The sequence below is a fragment of the Centruroides vittatus genome, unplaced genomic scaffold (assembly GCF_030686945.1).
Source record: "Centruroides vittatus isolate TY-2023 unplaced genomic scaffold, ASM3068694v2 contig_399, whole genome shotgun sequence".
NCBI classification, from domain to species: Eukaryota; Metazoa; Arthropoda; class Arachnida; order Scorpiones; family Buthidae; genus Centruroides; species Centruroides vittatus.
Window position 1 is genome coordinate 74,441 of NW_027122213.1, and position 22,897 is coordinate 97,337.

At 33.9% G+C, this 22,897-nt stretch overlaps 1 protein-coding gene across 1 annotated transcript; it reads left to right on the forward strand.

Moving 5' to 3' along the window:
- The first annotated feature begins 15,125 nt into the window (after nt 1-15,125).
- LOC136976220 (uncharacterized) lies at nt 15,126-17,313 on the forward strand. Its single transcript, XM_067271442.1, has 2 exons — nt 15,126-16,136; nt 17,154-17,313. Exons 1-2 carry the CDS (start codon nt 15,186-15,188, stop codon nt 17,220-17,222), a joined length of 1,020 nt encoding a protein of 339 aa, XP_067127543.1. The 5' UTR covers nt 15,126-15,185; the 3' UTR covers nt 17,223-17,313.
- The last annotated feature ends 5,584 nt before the right edge of the window (nt 17,314-22,897 follow it).

A 22,897-nucleotide genomic window follows, 5' to 3' on the forward strand; every position in this document is an offset into this window, starting at 1 on the left:
TTTATTTTATTAATTATTTTAAAATAAGGTCTGTTTTTTAATAAAAAGAAAAATACTGTAAATATCATTAAAATATATTTTTTTCCATATTCTACATACTTTTATCTACTTTTCTACATAATTTCCATTTTGTTTAAACATTTATCATGCCGCTCAACAATTTTTTGAATTCCGACTTCAAAGAAATCTGCCGCCTGTCAAGAAGCCCAATCCACGACTGCAGTTTTCACTTCTTCTTCGTCGTTGAAAGGAACTCCTTTAAGTATCGAAACAAGTGAAAGTCACTTGGTGCAAGGTCTGGACTGTGTGGATGATCGTATCAAGTCAAAACGATAAAGCACTGTTTAATCTTTTTGTTTTGTGATCATCAGAAAGCAGTCTTGGAACGCACCAAGAAAACAATTTTCGATAATTGTTTCTCCGAAACAATGGTATACAAAACTGATCTTGAAATCTGTGGAAATTCAATTGATAACGTTGAAATCGTGAATTGTCGGTCCTCTCGAATTTTGTTATCCACATCACGAATCAAATCTTCAGAAATCAGAGAAGGTCGGCCAGGGCGTGGCCCATCCTTGAACATTCTAACCCATTTTCGAACTTTACTGTCACTCATAGCATTATCACCGTAAACTTCACAAATCTGACGGTGAATTTCCACTGCTGCCAAGTTTCTTGCATTCAAGAATCGAATAACAGATCATATCTCACAGTCGGCAGGAGACTCAATTTTCTTAAACATTTTAAACTTCTACAGCTCAGCATACAGACAGGTGATATGGCTGCAAATGGCATCAAAACATGCGCCAAGCTTGCACGGAGCAGAAGCGCATGCATACCACCGTGATTGCGCATTATTCTCATTTTCATTCACAAACGGACCTTATTTAAAAAATAGCCCTCGTATGTATGTTCAGAAAAATTTTTGCTCAATCTGCTCAGCAAAAATTTTTTGCTCAAAGAAGTACACGTTCCACTCGGCTCCAAAAAAAATTAGAGGAAACATTGGTCATCATTATGTTATATGATTTTATTATGTGGTGTCTAAAAAGCTATATTTCTAATTATAAAATTAAATTACACAATGCACATTATAGTTAGCATATTATAACATGTTTCTTTAAAATAAGGAACATGTTATGATTGATTATGTTACTAATTGATAATTAATGATTGTATATAATTTTTAAAAGAAATATATATGATTTTTTTTTTCAATTTTTATTTATAAAATGAGACATCTTTTTAAAAAATAATTTGTTTATAATTTTATAAGACAATCATCAATTATTATTATTAAGTATTTTACTGTAATGATATGTAAATTCAAGCCAGATGATCAGTTGAATTATTGCATTAAAATAAGGCTAAGTAAATAATTACATTGTTTGTTATATGATAGTCATCATCATCTGAATCAAATTATCTCAATTCAAAATTATTTCATAGATACCTTGGATATGAAATTATGGTTTGATCTGTACAATTGCCATTCAAATTACAACTTTACAACATTAAGTAGTAAATCATAAAGTAAATTTTATTGTCTTAATAAACTTACTGTATTAAATAGGCCTATACTAATTATAAGAAAACAAAAATTAAATTCACTTCTCAGTAGTATTTGATGCATTATTAGATTTATATTAAAATATATTTTTGTTTTATATCTTATTTTCATACAATCCATAATTAAGACTAGATTAATTTTTTTTTTTTAAATCTGTTACAAAGTTTACAAATCTCAATAATCTAGATACAAAACATGGAAATTTGTAGTAGTTTACTGAATCATTACAAATGTATAGTGAAATTATATACATTTCACATATTTTATACTAGAAACATGGGATTAGCATATTTCACAAACAATATCTTTTTATTACTTAGAAAATTTTTAAAAAATTTATGAACTGAATGTAGGCATTTTTGATATATTGTCTGGTATTTAGAAATTTAAAAATAACTTTTTAAGTGTTATATTCATTGTCCTTGGCTGTTTTGTCAAGTGTATTTTTTAAATGTGCTATTGTCAAAAGAAATTTTTATAACATTTTTACATATTAAGGCAGACATAGAAATTTCTAAATAAAGGTTTACTCTGCCGAAGGACTTACTTTTCTGAGGTATGAAGAAAGGAGAGAATGTAGATATTTTTAATATATTGTCTGTTTCTTGAAAATTTTTAAAGTGTTATACTCATTGTCTTTGGCCATTTTATCATATATTTGTTTATTTATCTCTTATAAAAGAAGTAATAAACTTAAAATATTTTTCTTTTATTAAAAAAAATATTCCTTTAAAGAAAATTTTCACAAAGACAAGTTTAAAATAAATACAATACTTGTGAAATTTTAATACAAACTTTTCTTTTTTCTAGATACAATTTTGAAGAAGAAAAGCAAGCGCTAAGGAATTTAGAAATTTTATTCAATACAACAGAGCGACTCTCTCATCGAGATGATATTTTTGTAAAGTATGTTCAATTGTTTGAACATAATTTTTAATTTTTAAGTGAAAACAATATAAGAGTGTCGTACGAAAATGAGAGAACCATGAAAAAACAGTTGAAATTAATACAAACTAATAATCAAATAGTAAGTATTAAATGCAAAATAATTTTTTTTAAAAAACAAATAAAAAAAATACAAACAAATATTATATGCAATATTTGTTTTATAGTTAGAGATGGAAAATTCCATATTAAAAATGCAGCTGGAATATCAAAAATTGTCAATAGATGAAAGAAAATTAGATAAATATAAAGCTAAAACTGCTGAAAAATCAATAATTACTGAAATGGTAAATTATTTTTATTTTATATGCATTTTATGAAATTTATTTAAAATCATCTGACATGATAAGGGCAAAAATTGTTATCAGATTTGAAATATAGCATCTATTATCTACGTACTATTATCATGTTTATTGTGATACTCAAATGATACAAAATGGCATAATTTCATTGATCAAGTAGACATCAATTGAAAATATGATATCTTAAAATATTTCAGATATATATATTTTTTCTAATCTTAGCACTAACAAACCGTTTCATTCACATCTGAATATCAAATGATGATCTGCCAGCCAATCAAATTTCGTGAAAAATAGACCAAATATTTAAACTTGGCACACTCAAAAATCACTTAAATCATATTTTGTGCTCACCAGTTACCTTGCATTATGTAATTTTTTTATTCGCATGCCACTGTATCGCTGGGTCCAATAGGAAGAAGTGTTGTGGAATGGGGTTGAAGTAAATTCGACCAAAAGTAATAATTGACCTCCATCTGACAATGAGACGGTCAATGACTACTAATTAATACTGGTCTACTATTAAAAGTAATAGTAATACTTGAAAAGTGATCTGTGTTGGACAGGTTATGATGGTCCCTGCATGCGATGAAAGTTGCTAACCTTAATGTCAAGGATTCTATACAAGACTTGTTTAAATAAAAAAATTTTGTAAAAATGTGAGATTAATTGCTTTTATGTGATCCTGTAAAAAAACTAGTGAAACCAAATTGAAAAATAAAGTTTAGCAAAACCATCTAAGTAAAAGAAACTTTTGAAAGTTGTGGCATAAGTATACTGGAAGCAGATTTGACAGAAAGACTCAACACATGAATAAAGTGTACATTACACAGACTACAAGTACAGGAAGTTTTGAATAAAGCAATGTCCCCAGGAAAATAAATAGGAAAAATGAACATCGGCACAGAAAAAGACTTTGAGCTCTACTTTGTGCCTTAAATTGTTGCATGTACAATACATTAATTTCACTGAACATTAGAACATCTTAAGTAGTATTAATGAAAAAGTTCAGGGCAATGGGTTTATGAGTTACTACGGGGAGATGAAATTGGGAGGGGCTTGATGCCCAGATCCTGTAGTTAAGCATGTTTTTATAAATATTGCATTTATACAAAGGGTATTTTTTAAATAAGGTCTATTTTTTTAATAATGTAGTGCCCAGGCACTATACAATTTTTATTATTATTATTAATTTTGTGTTTTTAGCATTACTCATGTCATGTCGGGTTTTTTTAAAATTTGTTTTGTTGTGCAATTCCGTTTTGTGTTATGGTATCGGTTCTTTGGATGGGTGTTGCCCATCGTGGACGTTGATTGGTCAGTGGCCTAGACCACGTGTCTGGTATGTCATGCCTAATGGCGGGAGATATAAAAGCAAGAAACTTTCGTAGAGAGGCACTTTTTTGTCTGGTTCCATCTCTGAGCTGTTCAACGGTTAACCCAATCTAGGAGTTTCCGACTAACAAAGAAAAAGGACTATACATGCGAGTTTCGAAGGGATTGGTAGAATCCAAATACATCGAAGTCAAGACATCAAAATCTTACGAAGTGAGCATTGACAAAGGATAAGGAAGCTACAAAGAACTTATGTAAGACTTGAAAATCACGTATGACAGTGGAAATAATTATTTTCGAAAACCCGTGTATAGTGTATCTATTATTAGTTTATAAGAGTTACGTGTTCTGTCCTCCCATGATTCTTTTGTATTGAAAATTATCTGTAATTGTCTATTATTAAATGTTTATTGTTGGATATCAAAGAGTTTGTAAGGTCCTTATTTATTGTCTTGCATATCTTTACCCTCCAAGTTGTCCTAGCAGACTCAGGTCTACTGTAGGTGTTACATTGACGTCCGTGACAGGATATGAGTAAAATTGTAAAGTGTAAGAGGGTAAAGCTTGTGTGTAAAAGGACTAATATTTCGGGAACCGTCTGTGGAATTGTATTGTAAATCATGGAGGAACAAGTTTCAAGTGGATCGAGTGTAGTAGGAGCAGGAGAGATAGAAAATGTACCGGTGGTGACTGGCTTCATGGGGATGATCCCCTACTTTTTGAACCTACCTAGCGATAGCCTGGATATAAGGAGATTTTTTCAAACCGTTGAAAACGTGGCCTCCCTTGCAAGCTGGAATGAAACAGTCAAAGTCACCGTTGTCCAGGCGCATTTGAAAGGTGAACCTTTATCCATTTTTTTCGATCTTAGAGATCAAGGAATTAGTATCTACGAGGAATTAAAAAAGGGGCTCATAAAATGTTTTACTCATAAAGACAAGGGTTGAGAACCTTTTGACCAGTTGTTAAAGATAGCACAGCGAAAGGAGGAGAGAGTGTGCGAGTATAGTATTTGGGTAAAATCCTTGTTCTCTAGGGCTGTTACGCAGAACCCCAATTTAAAAATGTTACGGGACAATACTGTAAAGGATTGTTTTATAAAGGGTTTGTTGATTGAGATACATAGGCAGGTATTGCAATCGAGGCCCAGTACGTTGGATGATGCAATATTGAAGGCAGAGGAAGAGGAAGAAGTAGAATCTGTCTGTAATAAACGTGGTGGGTTTAGTGAAGTATGTGCCAACTTAGAACAGCCAAGAAGCGCAAGTGAATGTGAGAATAGATTAGGAGAACAGGTGGCTGAATTGGAAGTCCAGTTGAAGAAGTTGAATGAATCCATGTCGTCCATGTTAGATACCATGAAATATAATAGAGCACCTAAAGCGAAATGGGAGGTCACGCGAAGATGTTATTCGTGCAGTGAAATAGGGCATATTTCAAGAAAATGTAATAAAAGACCTAATTTAAACTAAAGGGTGGTCAATTGAAGGGTCAGCCAATTGACCAGGTAAAGAGCAGCTTAAGTCTGACCGATTATATAGTTGTTTTTGGCCATGGGCTACCAATGATGTCATTAGAAATGGAGGAAAAGGAGATAAAGGGATTAATCGATACGGGAGCGGAGCGCACTTTAATAAATAAGGCATTCATAGAGGATGTAAGAGGAGGAGGGAGGATAGGTTTATTATCACCGGCGAGGCATGCATTAGGGGCATGTCGGGAGCGATTATTACAAGTAATGAAGCTTTGGCCATTAATTGTAAGTTAATTAATGGTGATGAAATAGATCTCATAGTTCCTATAATTGAATTTCCTAGTGGTGTGGATTATGATTTTTTATTAGGAATGGATGTCTTGAATCAGCAACCAGAGATATTTTCCAAATTATGTTCGGTCATGAGGGCAAGCCCCCTGCTCAGTAATAGGGATATTAGTGTAGACATAAGTAGTAGTATGGAACATTATGATAAGGTTTGGAATTTGGACCATCTGGAAGAGAGTGTAAAAGATAGTGTGAAGGCGATTTTGGATAGTTACCCCAAGGCTGTGGCAAAGGAAATTGCAGACATATCTGGCATGAAGAGTTACATTCACTCCATAAATCTGACTAACAATCGCCCTATTAATGTTAAGCAGTACGTAATTCCTGTCAGTTATCTTCCATCACTAAAGGAAAAGGTTGATGAACTATTGAGGGCTGGGATCTGTGAGGAAAGCTCATCAGAGTGGAACTCACCGATCCATGTGGTGCCGAAAGAGTCGGGAGAAATTCGCATAACTTTAGATTTAAGGAAAATAGACTTGAGCCTCCGTGACTTCGTTTATCCTATGGCGAGGATTGATGATATTTTATCACAACTAAACGGTAACAAATTCTTCTTTGTCTTAGATTTAAAGACAGGTTATTTTCAAGTCCCTCTGGACCCAAGGGTCAGGCACATCTTTGCATTTTCAACCCCCTGGGGAAAATACCAGCTATGTCGAATGCCTCAGGGTACAAAGAATAGAGGCCGGTTTTTTCAACATGTGATGAATAAGGTGCTAGCAAAGTTTGTAGGTAATAGCTGTTTCATCTTTCAAGATGACGTGGTCCTTTTTTCTCAAAATTTAGATGATCACCTTGAGTTACTTAGTAAGGTCATGAAGGTGCTGCAAGATGAGGGATTAAAATTGAACCCCAGTAAATGTCAGATTTTGTCCAACGAAGTAAAGTATCTTGGACATGTGATTAATGATAAAGGTATAAGCCCAGATCCTAATAATATTGAATCCATAAGGAGAATTAAACAACCCAATAATGTAAAAGGCGTACGAAGCTTCTTAAGAGTAGTGGGATTTTTCAGGAATTTTTTACAGTCTTTTTCTGACATTGCGAATCCGCTGACTAACCTTACAAAAAAGGGAACTAAATTTACTTGGAACTTGAAATGCCAAAAGAGTTTTGATAAGCTTAAGGAGGCTATCACTCAACCTCCAATTCTGGCCCACCCAAATTTTAATGAGCCTTTCTTTTTACATACAGATGCATTTGATGTAGCAGCACCTGTACATGTTATAACCAATAGGTTATAACACGTACAGGTATTATAACCTATTGGTTATAACACCTGTACGTGTACATAAGCGCTATCTTCATTTTAGGTTATTTTATTTATTGTACCCTCTAAAGGTTGGTTGGTTGGTTTGAGTTTTTTGGCACAAGAGCCATATAGGCTATGCTGCGCCATGCCAAATAGTAAAATAAAACAAAGCTAAATATATATATCAAAAAATATTAATATAACACAAAATCAAACAAGTACAAATAAACAAAACAAAACAAATATAAGTATATAATAAATAAATAAATAAACATAGTTAACTCAAATCTCTTATTAATATTTATAACTTTCAAAAAGTTCAGTATCTTATCAAGATTTGGCCTCTGGCCCAAAATCTCTCTCAAATTTGCATTTCCGAAATGCTGTCTGCGACTCTGATCAAAAGCAACACAGTTGCAAAGTATGTGGGTTTAACACTTAAAGTACAAGTGAAATACTGGCATACTGGCTGGTCATCACCCTTCAAAAGGTATTGATGAGTAAGCCGAGTATGTCCAATCCTCAGACGAGTACGAATGACTTCAGATCTCCTGTCACACTGTTTGTTGTTTGTCCAATTTTCTATTATAGGTTTGATCTTGTAAAGTTTATTGTGGACTTGTTCATTCCACACATTTTGCCATCCCTCTGCTAGTCGTTTTTTAACGACCAGCTTCAAGTCACCTCCTTCAATAAACATTGTATGCTGAGAAGGACTTGCTGACTTTGCAGCTGCGTCAGCTTCTTCATTTCCCCTTATACCCATGTGGCCTGGCACACAACAAAATTTTATAGAAAAATTAATCGCAGAAAGATGGCAAATCAGTTTACAAATTTTAATCACTATGAAGTGAGATCTAAGTTCACATGAGATCAAAGCCTGAAGTGCACTAACTGAGTCAGTGTAAATAACACAGTGACGATGACCTTTCCTAACTACATATTTTAAGGCTAGGTAAATAGCCTGCAACTCTGCAGTAAAGATGGAAGAATTCGATGCAATTTGTTCTGCCACAATCTCGTCCTGGCAGACAAAGGCTGAACCAACATAGTCAACCGATTTCGATCCATCAGTATAAATAGGAATTAAATTCCTGTTGTGGTGTTGAATTTCTGCAAAGTGCTGCCTATAGATGTAGTCCGGGGTGGATTCCTTAGGAAACTGCTTTAAGCTAATGTCAACATTTATCACAGGGGTTGACCAAAGTGATATATTATCGACCTTGGCCTGTGAGATGTTGCTTGTGTCCAGGTCAATTGTGCTGCTTACATTCTCCATTCTAATGTCAAATGTAGCGACACAACTTGGGCGAGCTGTAAATAATCTTTTCAGCTGAGTATCTGATACTCTACAATAAACTGAAGGTTTAGCCAGAGATTTCTGTTTAATGTAATAGAACAAAGATGCTTATGCAATAGATGCTTATGAGCCTCCACTATCTCTCCTGAGAGATAGTGGAGGCTCATAAGCATCTACGTACAAACTTTGGACAGGAGAAGTTCGAAACGCACCAGTGCACAAACGCAATGCTTGATGGTGGATTGGATCCAGCATCCGAAGAGTAGATTCTTGCGCAGAGCCATACACAATACATCCATAATCAAGCTTAGAGCAAACAAGGGCTCTATATATTCTGAGCATTGGACATTTGTCTGCTCCCCAGAATGAGCAGCATAATACCTTTAAAAGGTTCAGAGATTTTAAACATCTACTCTTCAAATTGCGCAAGTGTGATAAGAACGTCAATTTATGGTCAAACATGACACCCAAAAATTTTGCTTTGTTGACCATGAGGTATTTGCTTTGTATTTTTCACTTTCCACCTGGAGGGATTTGTACATACGCAGACGTTATTTCCAAGCCCAGAGCCAATTAATCGTGCAAAATGGGTGTTTACCATCTGTAACATAGAGGCTCTTATTCTGTAAATTTGGTGTTTTACATTTGGTTATTTTATTGTGATTCTCTTTTGATTTTTATTAATCGCTCAATTGCTCTGAGATCTCATCTTTTCACATTTTCGGATCATTCTTAACTTTTCTTCCGCCTTCTCACTTCCACTACAACTCTTCGTTTTTCTCTTCTAAGGGTATACATACTTGTCAACACCTACTTAATCTGTAGTAAGTAGGAAAGTGAATCTTTCTAATACATCGTTTATATTAACTATACAAACTTATTTTCTTTTTACAGGTGTGTGTGTGTGTGAAATATTACATAAAAAATATATTCAAATAATATTGAATACACTTCCACGGTTATATCATAATTTATTTTTTGTGTTCTACACGCCGAGACAATCGAACCTACCCTTGTGTAAAAACTTTTTCTTTAACTCAGGGCTTAAAGTGACTCGCTTTTTTAGCTTTTTTTCGTAGCTCCTCTCTTTTTTAGCTTTTTTTAGCTTTTTTCACTTCCTATGGAATTTATTTACTGTATTTATTTACTTTTGTAAATGTGCTCAGGAGCAAAATAGCGATCAGCGCGCCTAAAAACGCCTTATCATGTGACCGTACGTCACACCATCATCCACACACGTACTGTGCATGTGTATAGGCCGCGTTTCTTTATGCAGTGCTCGATAAGCGCTTTACAGTGAACTCTCTGAAACTGCATTTTCTAAATGCAGCGCTGCAACGTAGCGAACCGTTTCTAAATGTTTGCTGCAAGAGGTCGCTGCAGTGAAGATAAAGCAGCTTTACGTCCACTATACGTGTAAAGCAAAATGGACGCTTGTGTGTATATTACAATATCATGCTGTAAAAATAAAAAAGTCCATGTGACTGTTGATAAAAACATTATGGAAAGATTACGAAGGATTAAATTTTATAAAATTACTCTGAAAATTATCTAAAGAATAAGAAAATACTAAATTTTAATTATAATTATTTATATCATATCCTTCTACTTTGTTCACATTTTCACATCCCCAATTATTTATATTTCTTTATTTAACTATTGTAATTCTTTACAGAAAAGTTTAGCAATCACATTATAAATGAGGTAATATACTTGTATTTGTAAACTCTCTCTCACAAGTTAGGTATCGGTATCTTTTGATTTATATGGATTATTTGTAATCGTTTTGCCTAGAATAATTGTAATCCTATTTATTTTTATCATTTTAATAAATTTAAGTTTTATTTGTTTTATGTGGCCTATTTGATGACTCAACTCCTAGCCAATGTCCGGATCACTTACTTGCAACCCTCCTACTCGAATTTATTCGATATTATATAAATCGTGAGTTAAACCACGATTAGAAATAATAGTGTAACTGGTGTCAGTCCTGACAAGATCATGATTTTTCCAAATCCTGATCTAATATAAGCTCGATTAAAGCTTCCTTGGACGCAGTGAGCGGACCGAAAGTTCCGACAGGGTGAACGCGTTGACTAGTTGTGTAAACAAGCCCTGTATTCTCACACTATAATTTAGACATGTTAATCCTTAAATAATAAAAGTAGAAAAAATAATGTTAATTTTCCTGTTACAAAGGACATATCAAATCGCAGTTCTTTAATTTCAAAATCGACTTAGATTTCTTTATTATACTGATATGTACAGTACGTTTCGGGTTTATCAGTTGGGTTTTTGTTTTTCTGTCAGTCTTCCCCTTCATCAGTTTGACTTTTGTTTCTCTGTTTTAATAGATACAGGAAAAGTGATTTTAACTTTTCCTTATAATATTAAATTTATATCATTGAAAATATCTGTTTTTAATATTTTAATTTGTTTCTCTAGTCTACTTTTTGTATTGTGAGATGTAGGCATTCTTTATCTATTAATAATAATAGTAGTAGTAATAATAATAATAATATTATTATTATTACTACTACTACTAATGTACAGTACATATCGATTTAATAACGAAATCGATTAGTTAACTTTCAAATTAAATAATTTAGTTTTATAATTCTTTTGAAATAGCAAATTAATATCTAGTAGGAATATTATATAGGAAAATTAATTTTTATAGTCCATTTTGGTATGACGCTTGGATGGCCGAGTGGTGGTCAAGTTGGCAGTCTTCCGCTCTGGAGGACACGAAATCGAATCCGGACAGGTCGAGAAAATGCCCAGAAATTTTTCAGGGGTAATCCGATTGGATGTGCCAACCTCCATCTCTCACCACTCGGTCACCCCATTGTGAGCTTGGTCGAACGTATGAGACAGCCGAGAACGTGATCTTGGTCAAACGGCTTGCTAAAAGAGGCTTTCTTAGTGTTCACGGGGTGGAAAGAGCAAAAAAGTCCGTCTTGGCCAGATCATTTATTGCATAATTCGCACTATTTTGCATATAAAATGAATGTTTAGACATAGTAAATTACAGTTTGTTTGTATTTTAAGTCTTGCGGCCGTTATTTTCAGATCAGTTAACAGATCTGCATCGGGCTTGTCAATTGGCCGAAAATGTTTGTTCTGTGATTAAAGTTATTGCTGGAAAAGTATGAATGGTGGTTTTTATTTTATTGTCAAATCTCGGATTGTTAAAAAGAATTTTTGAGCCAGCAAGTTTAGGGCTATTTTTTATTAAAATATTTGGTTACAAAAGCTGAAAGTATCTGGCAACGTTGCTTCCGAAGGCTCTGCACGTGCTGTAGGAATTTGCCCATGGGTTTCATTACTTGTATCCTTGTGAAATACCGACTGATCTCCATGACGGTTTGATTCACTCGCACTGCATTAAGGTGTAAGTACATCTATGATTTTTGTACAGCATTATTTTTAATATTTGTATTTATTTAAGCGCAGTAGACAAAAGAAAAAAAAAAGATTTTATGGTTAATGTTATTTTAGGTTTCAAGGGGATACTATAGATTACTCCCTATGGAATTTTGTGTGTTTGGGTATATATCTGAACTCAGGGGACCGAGACGAGTTCAACGATACTCTACTTTTGGACTGGAGACGAAAAATAAAAAAAGTTATCATACTTTTTTCCGGCGATCGCGCGATGATAGGGAGTCGGTCGCTCTCCGCTAAGTCGGCCTCGCTATCGCAATCGGGAGTCCCGTCGGTTGCCGTTAAAATTGCCTTTAGTAGATGTTCCCCCCTTTTTTTACTCTGTTCAAGAACTACCGTGAATCGATCAGTAGTTTAGCACGTGGTGGCGCCCATACGAGAGGTCAGTCGGGCCGCCATGTTCGCTGCCATAAGTAACATTAACCGAAATGTCGATCGCGCGATGATCGAAAGTCACATCGCTCTCTCTGCTCTCGTATCGCGTGTTTAACCCTCCGGGAGATGACCGTAGTCCGACGTCACAGTTTGCAGACTTTACCGCAAGATGGCAATACTAGCAACTGCGGTGCCGTCTGCATGAGAGCATTAAAAAAGTATGGTAACTTAAAAAGTGTGATAACTTTTTTATTTTTCGTCTCCTGTGCAAAAATAGGGTACCGTTGAATTCGTCTCGGTCCCCTGAGTTCAAATATATAATCAAAGTCCTGAAATCCAATAGGGAGTAATCTATAGTACACCCAGTTCCAAGATGGCGGCTAGTCTCTGATTCCAGCAAGCTAACCCATTCTAATAATTTGGTTGCTAATAATTATGGTAATTTATTAAAATAGGTTAGGTTTAGGAAAACGTTCGTCCCCACTGTTTCCTTGCTGGAATCAGAGACGAGCCGCCATCTTGGAACCTAAAGTAACATTAACCGATTTGATTTAATAATAACAGGAGAACCTCGTGTTTTAGCGATGCAAAATTGTGTGGAATACAATACGTTTTCCCAACGATCGTTTCTACTGTTCTTTAGCTAAAACGATGACATCACTCGTTCTTGATTACTGCAGAAAAACTGAAAATAATTTACCAGCGATAATAAATTTGATTTCTACTGTTATTAAATAAAATGTTATAGGACACTCTTTTAAAAGTTTGTATCTTTCTAGCACTTTGTAAAATTAAAGATTGAGCGATCCTCGTGCCAGAAAATACAAGATTTTAAACTGGTATCCTAAATATTAATAACTTCTGTAGAGATAATAATATATATTTGGCATGTATCATGTTTTTCAGCTTTCTAATGGCGTCCTTCATTTTTCATTTTGACAGAAACTATTACCTAAAGTAAACTATGAGCAAGGCAAAGTGCACGCTTAGAGACGACTGGCTTCTTAACCCCTTCGTACCCGCAATCGAACTGAGTTCAATCGGTTTACATAGCGTTACACAGAAAATGGTGTTTTAGACCCTCGGAGAAAAAAAATCGGCGAAAAAAAAATGTTTTTTTGGACTTTCGGATGTATTTTCAGTCCCCAAATTTTTTGAAAAATTTTTTCCCGCGCGAAAAAATTTTATTGCGATTTTAATTAACCCTTAATGATGGGCAATTAACGCTTAATTGTTTTTTTATGGGATTTTTTTATAGAACTTTATTTATCCTTCTAAACTTCTAGCGCACCGATTTTACTTCGGTAAAGTTATTTAAAGCTATTTTCTGATGTAAAAAACAACATCCGATAGTTTTTTAATTTTTTTAATTAATAGATTTTTTTATAATTACGTTTAATTAAGTCGGGGGGGTCGGAAATTTCAATTAAAATCGTAATTTTAAAAAAAAGTTTTGAAATATCCGCCATCTAGTATTCACCCTACTTTTTACCCTTCTCCTCCCGAGAGTTTCATGAGAATGTCCCGCGAAACACGACACCAGCTGTTCTCAAGGTCATCCAGCTGTGTAAACAATGACTCATCAGTGTCAAGTTTCGCGCTAAGGCGAGAAAAAGGAAATTGTACTTTGAAGTGTTTTCTTCAAAATTAACACATTTCTTTCGTTTTTTTTTTCGTTTTTAATATTTTTTAATGTAATTAAACATAATTAATTCAAAAAATTTAAAAAAAAAGCGCAGCGGAAGGGGTTAAAACTGACTCAAATGGTTTTGTAGTATCATCTTGGGGACGTAGGTTGTCTGACTCAGAGCTTTTCTGCACATTGTGTGTTTCCAAGATCAGTATATTGAGTAAAGGTTTCCATGCAATCCTGCAACATTCAAGTTGTAAGAAACATATAAATAAATGCAATGAAGCATTTGGTCCCAAGCAGTTAAGACTGACGACTGCCCCTCACATGTCTCAATGTCAAAGTATTAGTTCTGAAAGTGTTGCTAGTGAGAGCAATGTTGTAGACTCAAGTGCCAGTTCAGAACACCAATCATTGCAACTGTGGCTGTACGCCATATTTTTGTACAGTACATATGTATTTTAGATTTAATTAGTTTTAATAATTTTCTTTCTTTCTTAACCCTTCTTTCTAACTTCCTTTGTTCATTGTTCTGGCTTTTGGAAACGGGGGCTTCCCACTCCCCACCCACCAGGGGGCCGTGTGGAACAAAGAGTTCGAGTGGAGGACGAGTCAAATCTGGGTCACGAAGGGTCACTTTTTCCCCGGCCAAACACGAAGAAGCACGGACGAAAACGGCGAGCTCGTGAGACGGAATTCTACGAGGGCCGAATGGAGAGCCGTGAGGTGAGGATCTGGATTTTCGAATCAGAGACACCGAAAAGAAATTATAGTAGAAGATATTTAAAACATTGACGAACCCAGAGACACGCAGAATAGAGCACCAGCCAGCATCGAGTTCAGCGAGAACAAGGGTACCCCACTATCCTATCAATTCTTCTCATTTTCTTATCTCTATACTTTTCTATCCCTAGGTTTAAGTTAGTTAAGGATCGCGCAGGTTTCATTAGTGTTGTCGGGCAAGTAGTTTCCAAGAAGGTAAGCTACTTGGGTTATTGTTACTAACGGACAGTAAGAGAAATTTGACCGAGGGAATCCGAAAGAACTCATCTGTATATATTGTTTATCGCGAAATTAAATTTGTTTTAATTGAATTCATGTGTCTGTGTATTCCTATCGCGCTTCACACATCACACAACAACCTGTGCTTCAACTTTGTAGTGCAAAAGATTTTGCTTACACTGCAGAGCTAATATGGACTATGAAAACGATAGCCAGCAATTATTCATTTGCATCATGTCATGATATAAAGGAGACAATCAATGCCATGTGTGCAGACAATCTTCCAAAAGAATTTTCATTGTCACATCAAAAAATGAGATACTTAATTACTGAAGCTTTGGCCCCATATTTTTTTGATCAAATGGTAGATGATGCACAACGGTCATATTATACCATTTCTTATGATGAGACATGCAATATAGAAAATAGAAAAGAACTGCAAATACTGATCAGATACTGGTCAGAGGAACAACAGGAAGCTGTCTGCAGGCATCTCCAGACCTCATTTATCGGGCATGCAGATGCCGAAACAATTAAATCAAAATTAATACTGGCAATTGAAAATGCACATCTACCTTTTGATAAATTACTGATGATTGGATGTGATGGACCAAACGTAAACAAAAAAGTATTGCGTCTCATGAATGAGGAAATTCTGACAATTCGCAAAAAAGGCCTCATCAGCATAGGGACATGCAGCATTCATACAATCCACAATGCCTTTTTGAAAGGCCTGACACAGTTGGGAGGAGATGGTGGTGATCTCATCATAGCAACACACAGCTTTTTTGATGGGTGGCCCTCTAGGTGGGATGAATACATAGAGATTCAAGAGAAACTTAATTTGCCATGCAACAAATTTATGAAGTATTCATCAACTAGATGGCTGACGTTTGGTCCTGCAGCAAAAAGACTGATTGAACAATGGGAAGGGCTCATATTATACTTTCTAAAGCACATTCCTCAGAAGAATTCCAGTTTAATGTATAGTGTTTCATATAAGATAATCTCAAAGTTATTGAAGTGTTCTACCATCAAAGCTGAACTCTATTTGGGAATATCTAGTGCTGAACTATTCACAAAGTTTACTGGGCATTTTCAATGCAATGATCCCTTAATACATAAACTTTATAGTGAATTGTTTACTTTGGTGCAATCTTTGTTGGGACGAGATCTTAACCACTGAGTGCATGAAAACTGTTGTTAGGGGCAAACTGCCAGATCAGAAAACCCTGTTTGTTGCAAAAAACCTTCTGCCCTTGCAGGACATAACATGCAGCTCAGATTTGAAAAAAGAATTGGATTCTTTGCTAGAAAAGGACACTTTGCCATTCAGGAACCAAATGCAAAAGCATTATATTAGCATGTAAATATCTTCTTGAGAAATCTTCAATAGGCTCAACTACTTTGAAATCAATCAGGTGTTTGCAGCCACAAAAAAGGATCTTGCAAAGAAGTTGTGGAGACATTGCGAGAGCTGCAAATAGTTTGCCATTTGAGGTCCCAATGGATATCTTATCTGATGAGTGGAAGTTACTTCAACTGGAGACTGACTCAATTGACATGAAGGCAGCTCATAGAATTGATGCTTACTGGAAGCACTTATTTGACCTGAAGAATTCTGTTGGAATGCCAAAATATCCAACTGTTGCTAAAGTAGTTAAAGCATTGTTGGCTCTCAGTCATGGCAATGCAGATGTTGAAAGAGGGTTCTCCATTTCTAGATGGATTCTGACAGAAGACAGAGCTTCTATGTCAGAACGAATGATGAATTCATTATTGTTAGTAAAAGATGGACTTTGCATATACAACAATAATGCCTTTTTGGTGCGAATGCCAAAGAAGTTACTTGGGTTGGCTCGCAATGCATATGCTAATTACAAGGCTTTTTTGGACAAGCAAAGTAAACTGAAAGAAGAAAAAAAGCAGAAAAAAGAACAAGAAGGAAGGAAAAGAAAAGAAGTGGAAGATAAAATAAAAGTACTTCAACAGGAGAGAAAGAAAATTGATATTCTTGAAGTCAAGTTGAAAGAAAAAAAAGAAGAAGAAGAAGAAATGCAAAGGAAAACGAGGTCTAGAATGTTCGAAGAAGCCACTAATAGACTACGAAATGCTGTTGAGAAAAACAACGTTGAAGAGATACATCTTGCCCAAGGGCTATTGGAAGGTGCGAAGAAAATTCAGTGTGATGAAGAGGAGAAAACAAGAGAAGTGCAGAAACTGCAGCATGAGTTAAACAAAAGAAAATCTTCATTAATTACAAATTTTTTAAACAAAAAAATCAAAAAATGTACCTTGAAATAAATAGCATTTGAAATTTGGCATGTTATATGACAGGGGTGGGCAAGCAAGAGTTCAGTGGGAGCCAAAATGTAGGTTTTGCAAAATGCATGGGAGCTGCAGTTTTGTACTGTTGTGGCGGATAGTATGGTAAGGATTTTATTATATAATATAAAACAAATGTTTATTAAAAAAATTCAATATATTTTCACAAAATTATAAAAATAAAATTGTAAAAATAATAATAAAAAACAGAAATTAACACTTTTAGCAAGAGCCGCATGTAACTCAAAATGAGCCGCATTTGCCCATGTCTGTTATATGGAGACACATTCTGGTAGTTGTTACTCCTCCATTCCCTTTGCTGTATAATGGTGGGAACTCCTTACGGGGCACATGAAAACTTAATGCAGTCTTACTGGTCACTTTTCTGGAGTATAAACTCGGCTTAACTATTTTCATATTTAATTTTTTCACCCCACTAAATAATTAATCTAATATCATATGCAATGTTATTGATACAAAATGTGTGTGTGTTTGTGTGGTTTTTTAATAACGCCTGTTTTAGTTCACTTTAACACTATTTGCTTTTTTTCAGTGTGAACTCTCTTTTCTCACTTTTTTCACTGCCATGACTGCTTTAAGCCCTGTTAACTTTACATTTCTATACGTGCGAGAGTCTTTCCGTTTTTTCCTTTTTTTTTAAATTTTGTTGCATAAATTAAACAACATTTTGAATATACTTTATTACAAATTAGACAATAAACACTTCAAAGGCACATTAACTTTATTGTTTAAAAAATGTAACACAATGGTTAACACTTTTACTTGTAATTAATTTCATAATTTTGATAAGTGTACAGTGAATATACTACTTTATACATTCGAAATCAATTGATTGCAGTCTACAGAGAGATTTCATTTTAACTTTATTTGATTCTTTTTTGTTCATTTTATTTCTTCCATAAAACCTCAATTGAAAAGTTGACAATTTCAGTTGATATCATTATTTACTCTGTTATCACTCAGCTTTAATCGTACGTAAAGTACACAGCAGGTGATTTGATGGCACGTGTTAACCAAAGTTCCAAATCAGAGATTTGTACCAATTCGATCTTCTAATTTTGAGCAATTAAATCGTGTAATATGGCTGAACAAATAACAACTAACCCGTTATAAAGCTATACAACCACCAAAGCTGAATTATTGGCTAGAGTCAGCTAAAATAAATAAATTATTATAGCCGACTCTAGCCTGATAATTTGGCTTTGATGGTTGTATAGCTTTATAACGGGTTAGTTGTTATTTGTTCAGCCATATTACACGATTTAATTGCTCAAAATTAGAAGATTGAATTGGTACAATAATTAATAAGACAATTTGGCACTAGAGCTTGGCATTAGGTGCCATCTCTTACTAAATTAAATAATTTAATAGTTTGGAACTAGAGGAAAAGAAATCGGCCCGAAACGGAACTCGAACCCGCAACTTCTATCTGTGCAGACACGCTACCCGTTATGCTACCCGGACCTTTGGTCTGACCTCCTCCTCCAGTATATATAAGCTGAGGAGGAGGTCGGATCGAAGGTCCGGGTAGCGTAACTCGTAACGTGTCTGCACAGATAGCAGAAGTTGCGGGTTCGAGTTCCGTTTCGGGCCGATTTCTTTTCCTCCAGTTCCAAACTATTAAATTATTTAATTTAGTAAGAGATGGCACCTAACGCCAAGCTCTAGTGCCAAATTGTCTTATTAATTATTTATTTATTATAGCCAACTCTAGTCCGATAATTCGGCTTTGGTGGTTGTGTAATATGCCTTTGATATATAATTATATAAACGAAAATACTTCTAATAATATTAAATATTTGTAAAATAAAATATTAATTTTACTCGTAGAAAAAAAAAAGTTATATGCAACTCATATAACGATTAACTTTTTTAACTGAATGTAGTGTAAAAATTAAAATTTACGCAATATTCTACGTTTCCGACACTTTACTTCTTTCTTCTGAAATGACAACAGATGATGGACGGAAGTCTTTGAAAAAATTTTACGAAAACGGCCAAACAATTGATTGTTACCTGCAAAAAATAAAAAAATTTCGTAAGTCTCATATAAAAACCGTATCATATATAAAACGTTGGCTTGAAAATAATACTAAAGTAATGCAAGCATAATTACAATAAATAATCAGAAATAATGAAAAATAGTGTATTCAAATCCATTAAAAATCTAGAAAATTTCCTATTAGAAAGACACGAGTTGTCTTCTGTAAATGTTATCAAAAATAAATAAATATAAAAACCAAATTTAAATGACAAACATTTACAAAATGACGACGAGCACAAATGATCAAATGTTCGCTTATAACGCAAAATTCTCGAACAATTAATTATCTTAATTTGTCCTTTACTAACTTTTCCAATTTTCACAGTAATATTGAAATATTTACTATTTGATTATATGCATTATTTTTTTTTCAATTTTTAAGATACACCTCACAACCTTTCGTGCTATCATTTAAAATGTTTAGAATCAGTGTAGACACAGGAGAAAAAATGAAAATCTTAATTATATCAAATTACTTTGAAAGTGAAAGTTTAGTAAACAACGAGAATAAATTTATAAGTGTAAAGAAAAAATATTTAAAAATATTTTCTTACTTCATCATCATCTTCAGGAATAGATTCATATTTGCGTGAAGATTCCCAACGGAATTTTCTCTGTCTTTTATTTGAATCAACTCTAAACGAAAATAAAGAGTTGACATTGTCCCTTTGTTCTCATTAGTTTCTACAAAATAATCATTTAACAATTTATTTTTTTTGTAATTTTATATCATAACGCGTAAACGTATTCAAACACATTTACTATAAGAAATTTGGCTAATAAATTTATATAGAAATACATATGTATAAGGCATAATCTGTACATGAAGTCAGAAAGCATTACCATTGTGTAGAAAGTGAGGTAACGTAATATACCAGTAATTACTACGAAAATAAATTTGAACACAAATCTCTCCCATTGTGAATGAATCAAAACTTCGAAAATATAATACAGTAAATATTAATAAAAACATCTTCGCACGTTCCACGAATTGTCTGTTTTTTATCTAAATTTGAATTCAAGCACAGACTCCGATTTCTATAAATTCGCCGGATGTTGACAACAATAATCCCAACGACATTATATACAAGAAATGATATTTAAATTTCGTCTTACTTATCACGAGAATTCGAATTTAGTTTTCGATGTCTCAGTTTCACGAGCATTTATTTTACATTTATACACTATCTGTGACCTGAGTACGTCACACATTCAAAGAATCTAGAAAGAGCTTAATTTTGAAAATACAGATGAGTTGTATACATAATTGTAAGTGCTAATAATGTGTAAAATATTCATAAAGACAGACTCTCCACCAGAAGTGATGGGTGACTCCCTTATATTTATTACCTCATTGACCTTCAACCACCAAAATTGAATGTCCTCAACGTGCCTTATTATACAAGTTACCGTGCACATTTTGTAATGTTTACCTATCGTAATATAATAAACGAAGTAGACGTGAATACACACACACATACATTTTGGTGATTCGTTTTTTGCCTATTTTGTGTGTGGAGCTGTCAAAGCACGATGATTCCAAAAACCTCGAAGGTCAAATGTTGCACGATTAAAATATCATAAGCCAGAACAGTAAAATTCATTCAATTACATTGCTTTATATATTAAAATTATTGGAAATATCTCGACATATACTTTATTTCGTAAAGGTAAGATTGTGTCTGATGCATTTCTTTCATTTGTTAATTTACTCCAAATTAATCATGTTTATTTGTGAATATTTTTATAATGTCCGTTGAAATTGTTACTAAAAAAGTAACAAAAATCATTATCAATAGTGTTTTTGATGAAATAATTACTTAAAAATTGCTAAGCAAATTATTCTATGAATCAAATTATTCTTTGTAACCTCTTTTTGAACTCACCTTGATTTAAGACGTTCAGTTCTTCAGTTAGTGGCAATGATGATTGGGGCATCGTGTCAATAATGCAGTTTCCAAAACCGACGTCATCTTCCAATGATTTTTGATTTCTTCTTCTTCGTAGATGGTTTCTTTTACCAAAGAACATGCTTCTAAATAGTGAAATGCGTTCTTCAATTATCTATCTTATTGTATATTTTTTAAAATAAGTTGTTTCAGCCGAAGACACACAAAAATAAAACCCCTCCTCGTCATCCGAATCCTGTAAAAAGTGAAAAATTCTGATTTCTGATAGAATAATTTTACAATACTTGAATTGTTTTATTTATTGTGAAAAATTTTTGTTTATAATAAATAAACAAGTTGCAGCTATTTTGATTCACACATTTTATAAGTTTGTGCATTGCTGTGTTGTGTTTAAATGATAAGAATTATTAGATTATTTTTAATTTTGATTGAATTGTAACTTACAGAAGAAGACAATTCTGATTCTTCCGGGGTATCAGCTGTTTCATCACACGTCATTTCAGTGATGGTTCTTGTTCCCATTTCAAATTTGTCGATGGAAACTACATTTATGTTTTTAACGAGATTTTCTGCACTGACATGTGTGTTCATTTGTATTGAAAATTATATATTCAAAAACGTTCATTTGTATTTATTAGCACATTAAAGATATGTGTCATTAATTTCCTCACAGTATTAATTAGATAGAAATATGAAAATACAATTAAGAAATCATACTGACAAATTTACGCGAATGGCAATAAGTCACAAGGCTGTTTTCTGGGCCGAAACTATAAGGAAAAACCGAGGTTTTTTCCTTTTTGCCCGATATTGTATAGCCAATATCTGAATGATAAACACTAATTAGAAATCACAGATATATATAAATAGTTTCAAATACATAAACAAAACCTAATAATAAATTAATGTTAGAAACAAAGTATATGCACAGAAAATGCAAGTAGAGAGAAATCAATACCTCATCACTGCAGACTTTGGATGTTCGTATTGATACGTGAACAGTTACTGTCGATATTGCAGTTACATATTCGAATTGATTAATTTAAATTTGAGCTATTAAATTTAGAATCAAAAAAGTCTATCTATTTTATTAACTAAATATTAAAACATAACTGACAAAGGAATGCTAAACGTACAGCACGTAAATCTATTATTAATTTTAAAAAATTATTAAAAAGTTGTGTTTCGTCTTCATTTCTATCAACCTTTACAAAATGCAGCTTTCTAGGTTGGTTGGTACAGGTTTTTTGGCACAAGGGCCATACAGGCCAAGCTGCGCGCCAACTAGGGATTGCAATTACTGGATCCCTCATCCAGCAATCCAGCTGGATCCAGCGCTGCGGATCCGCAAATACTCAATTAACTTTCTAAATAATGGCCCAAAAGTCTACGTTGTCGGCGTTGCCGCTTTGCTACGTGTGCTATCGCTTGGCGGCAAGAGAGACGTTGCCGTTCAATGCGGCACGTGCTACACCCCTCTCTACACCGCACTGTCCGCCTTTTTGCCTCTGCTGATGTAATTGTTAGTTGACTTTCCACTCTCGCTAAATAAAGTGTCTTCGCGCTAAATAAAATAAATAACTCCTCTCCTAGTCCTGGTGCATAATTCTA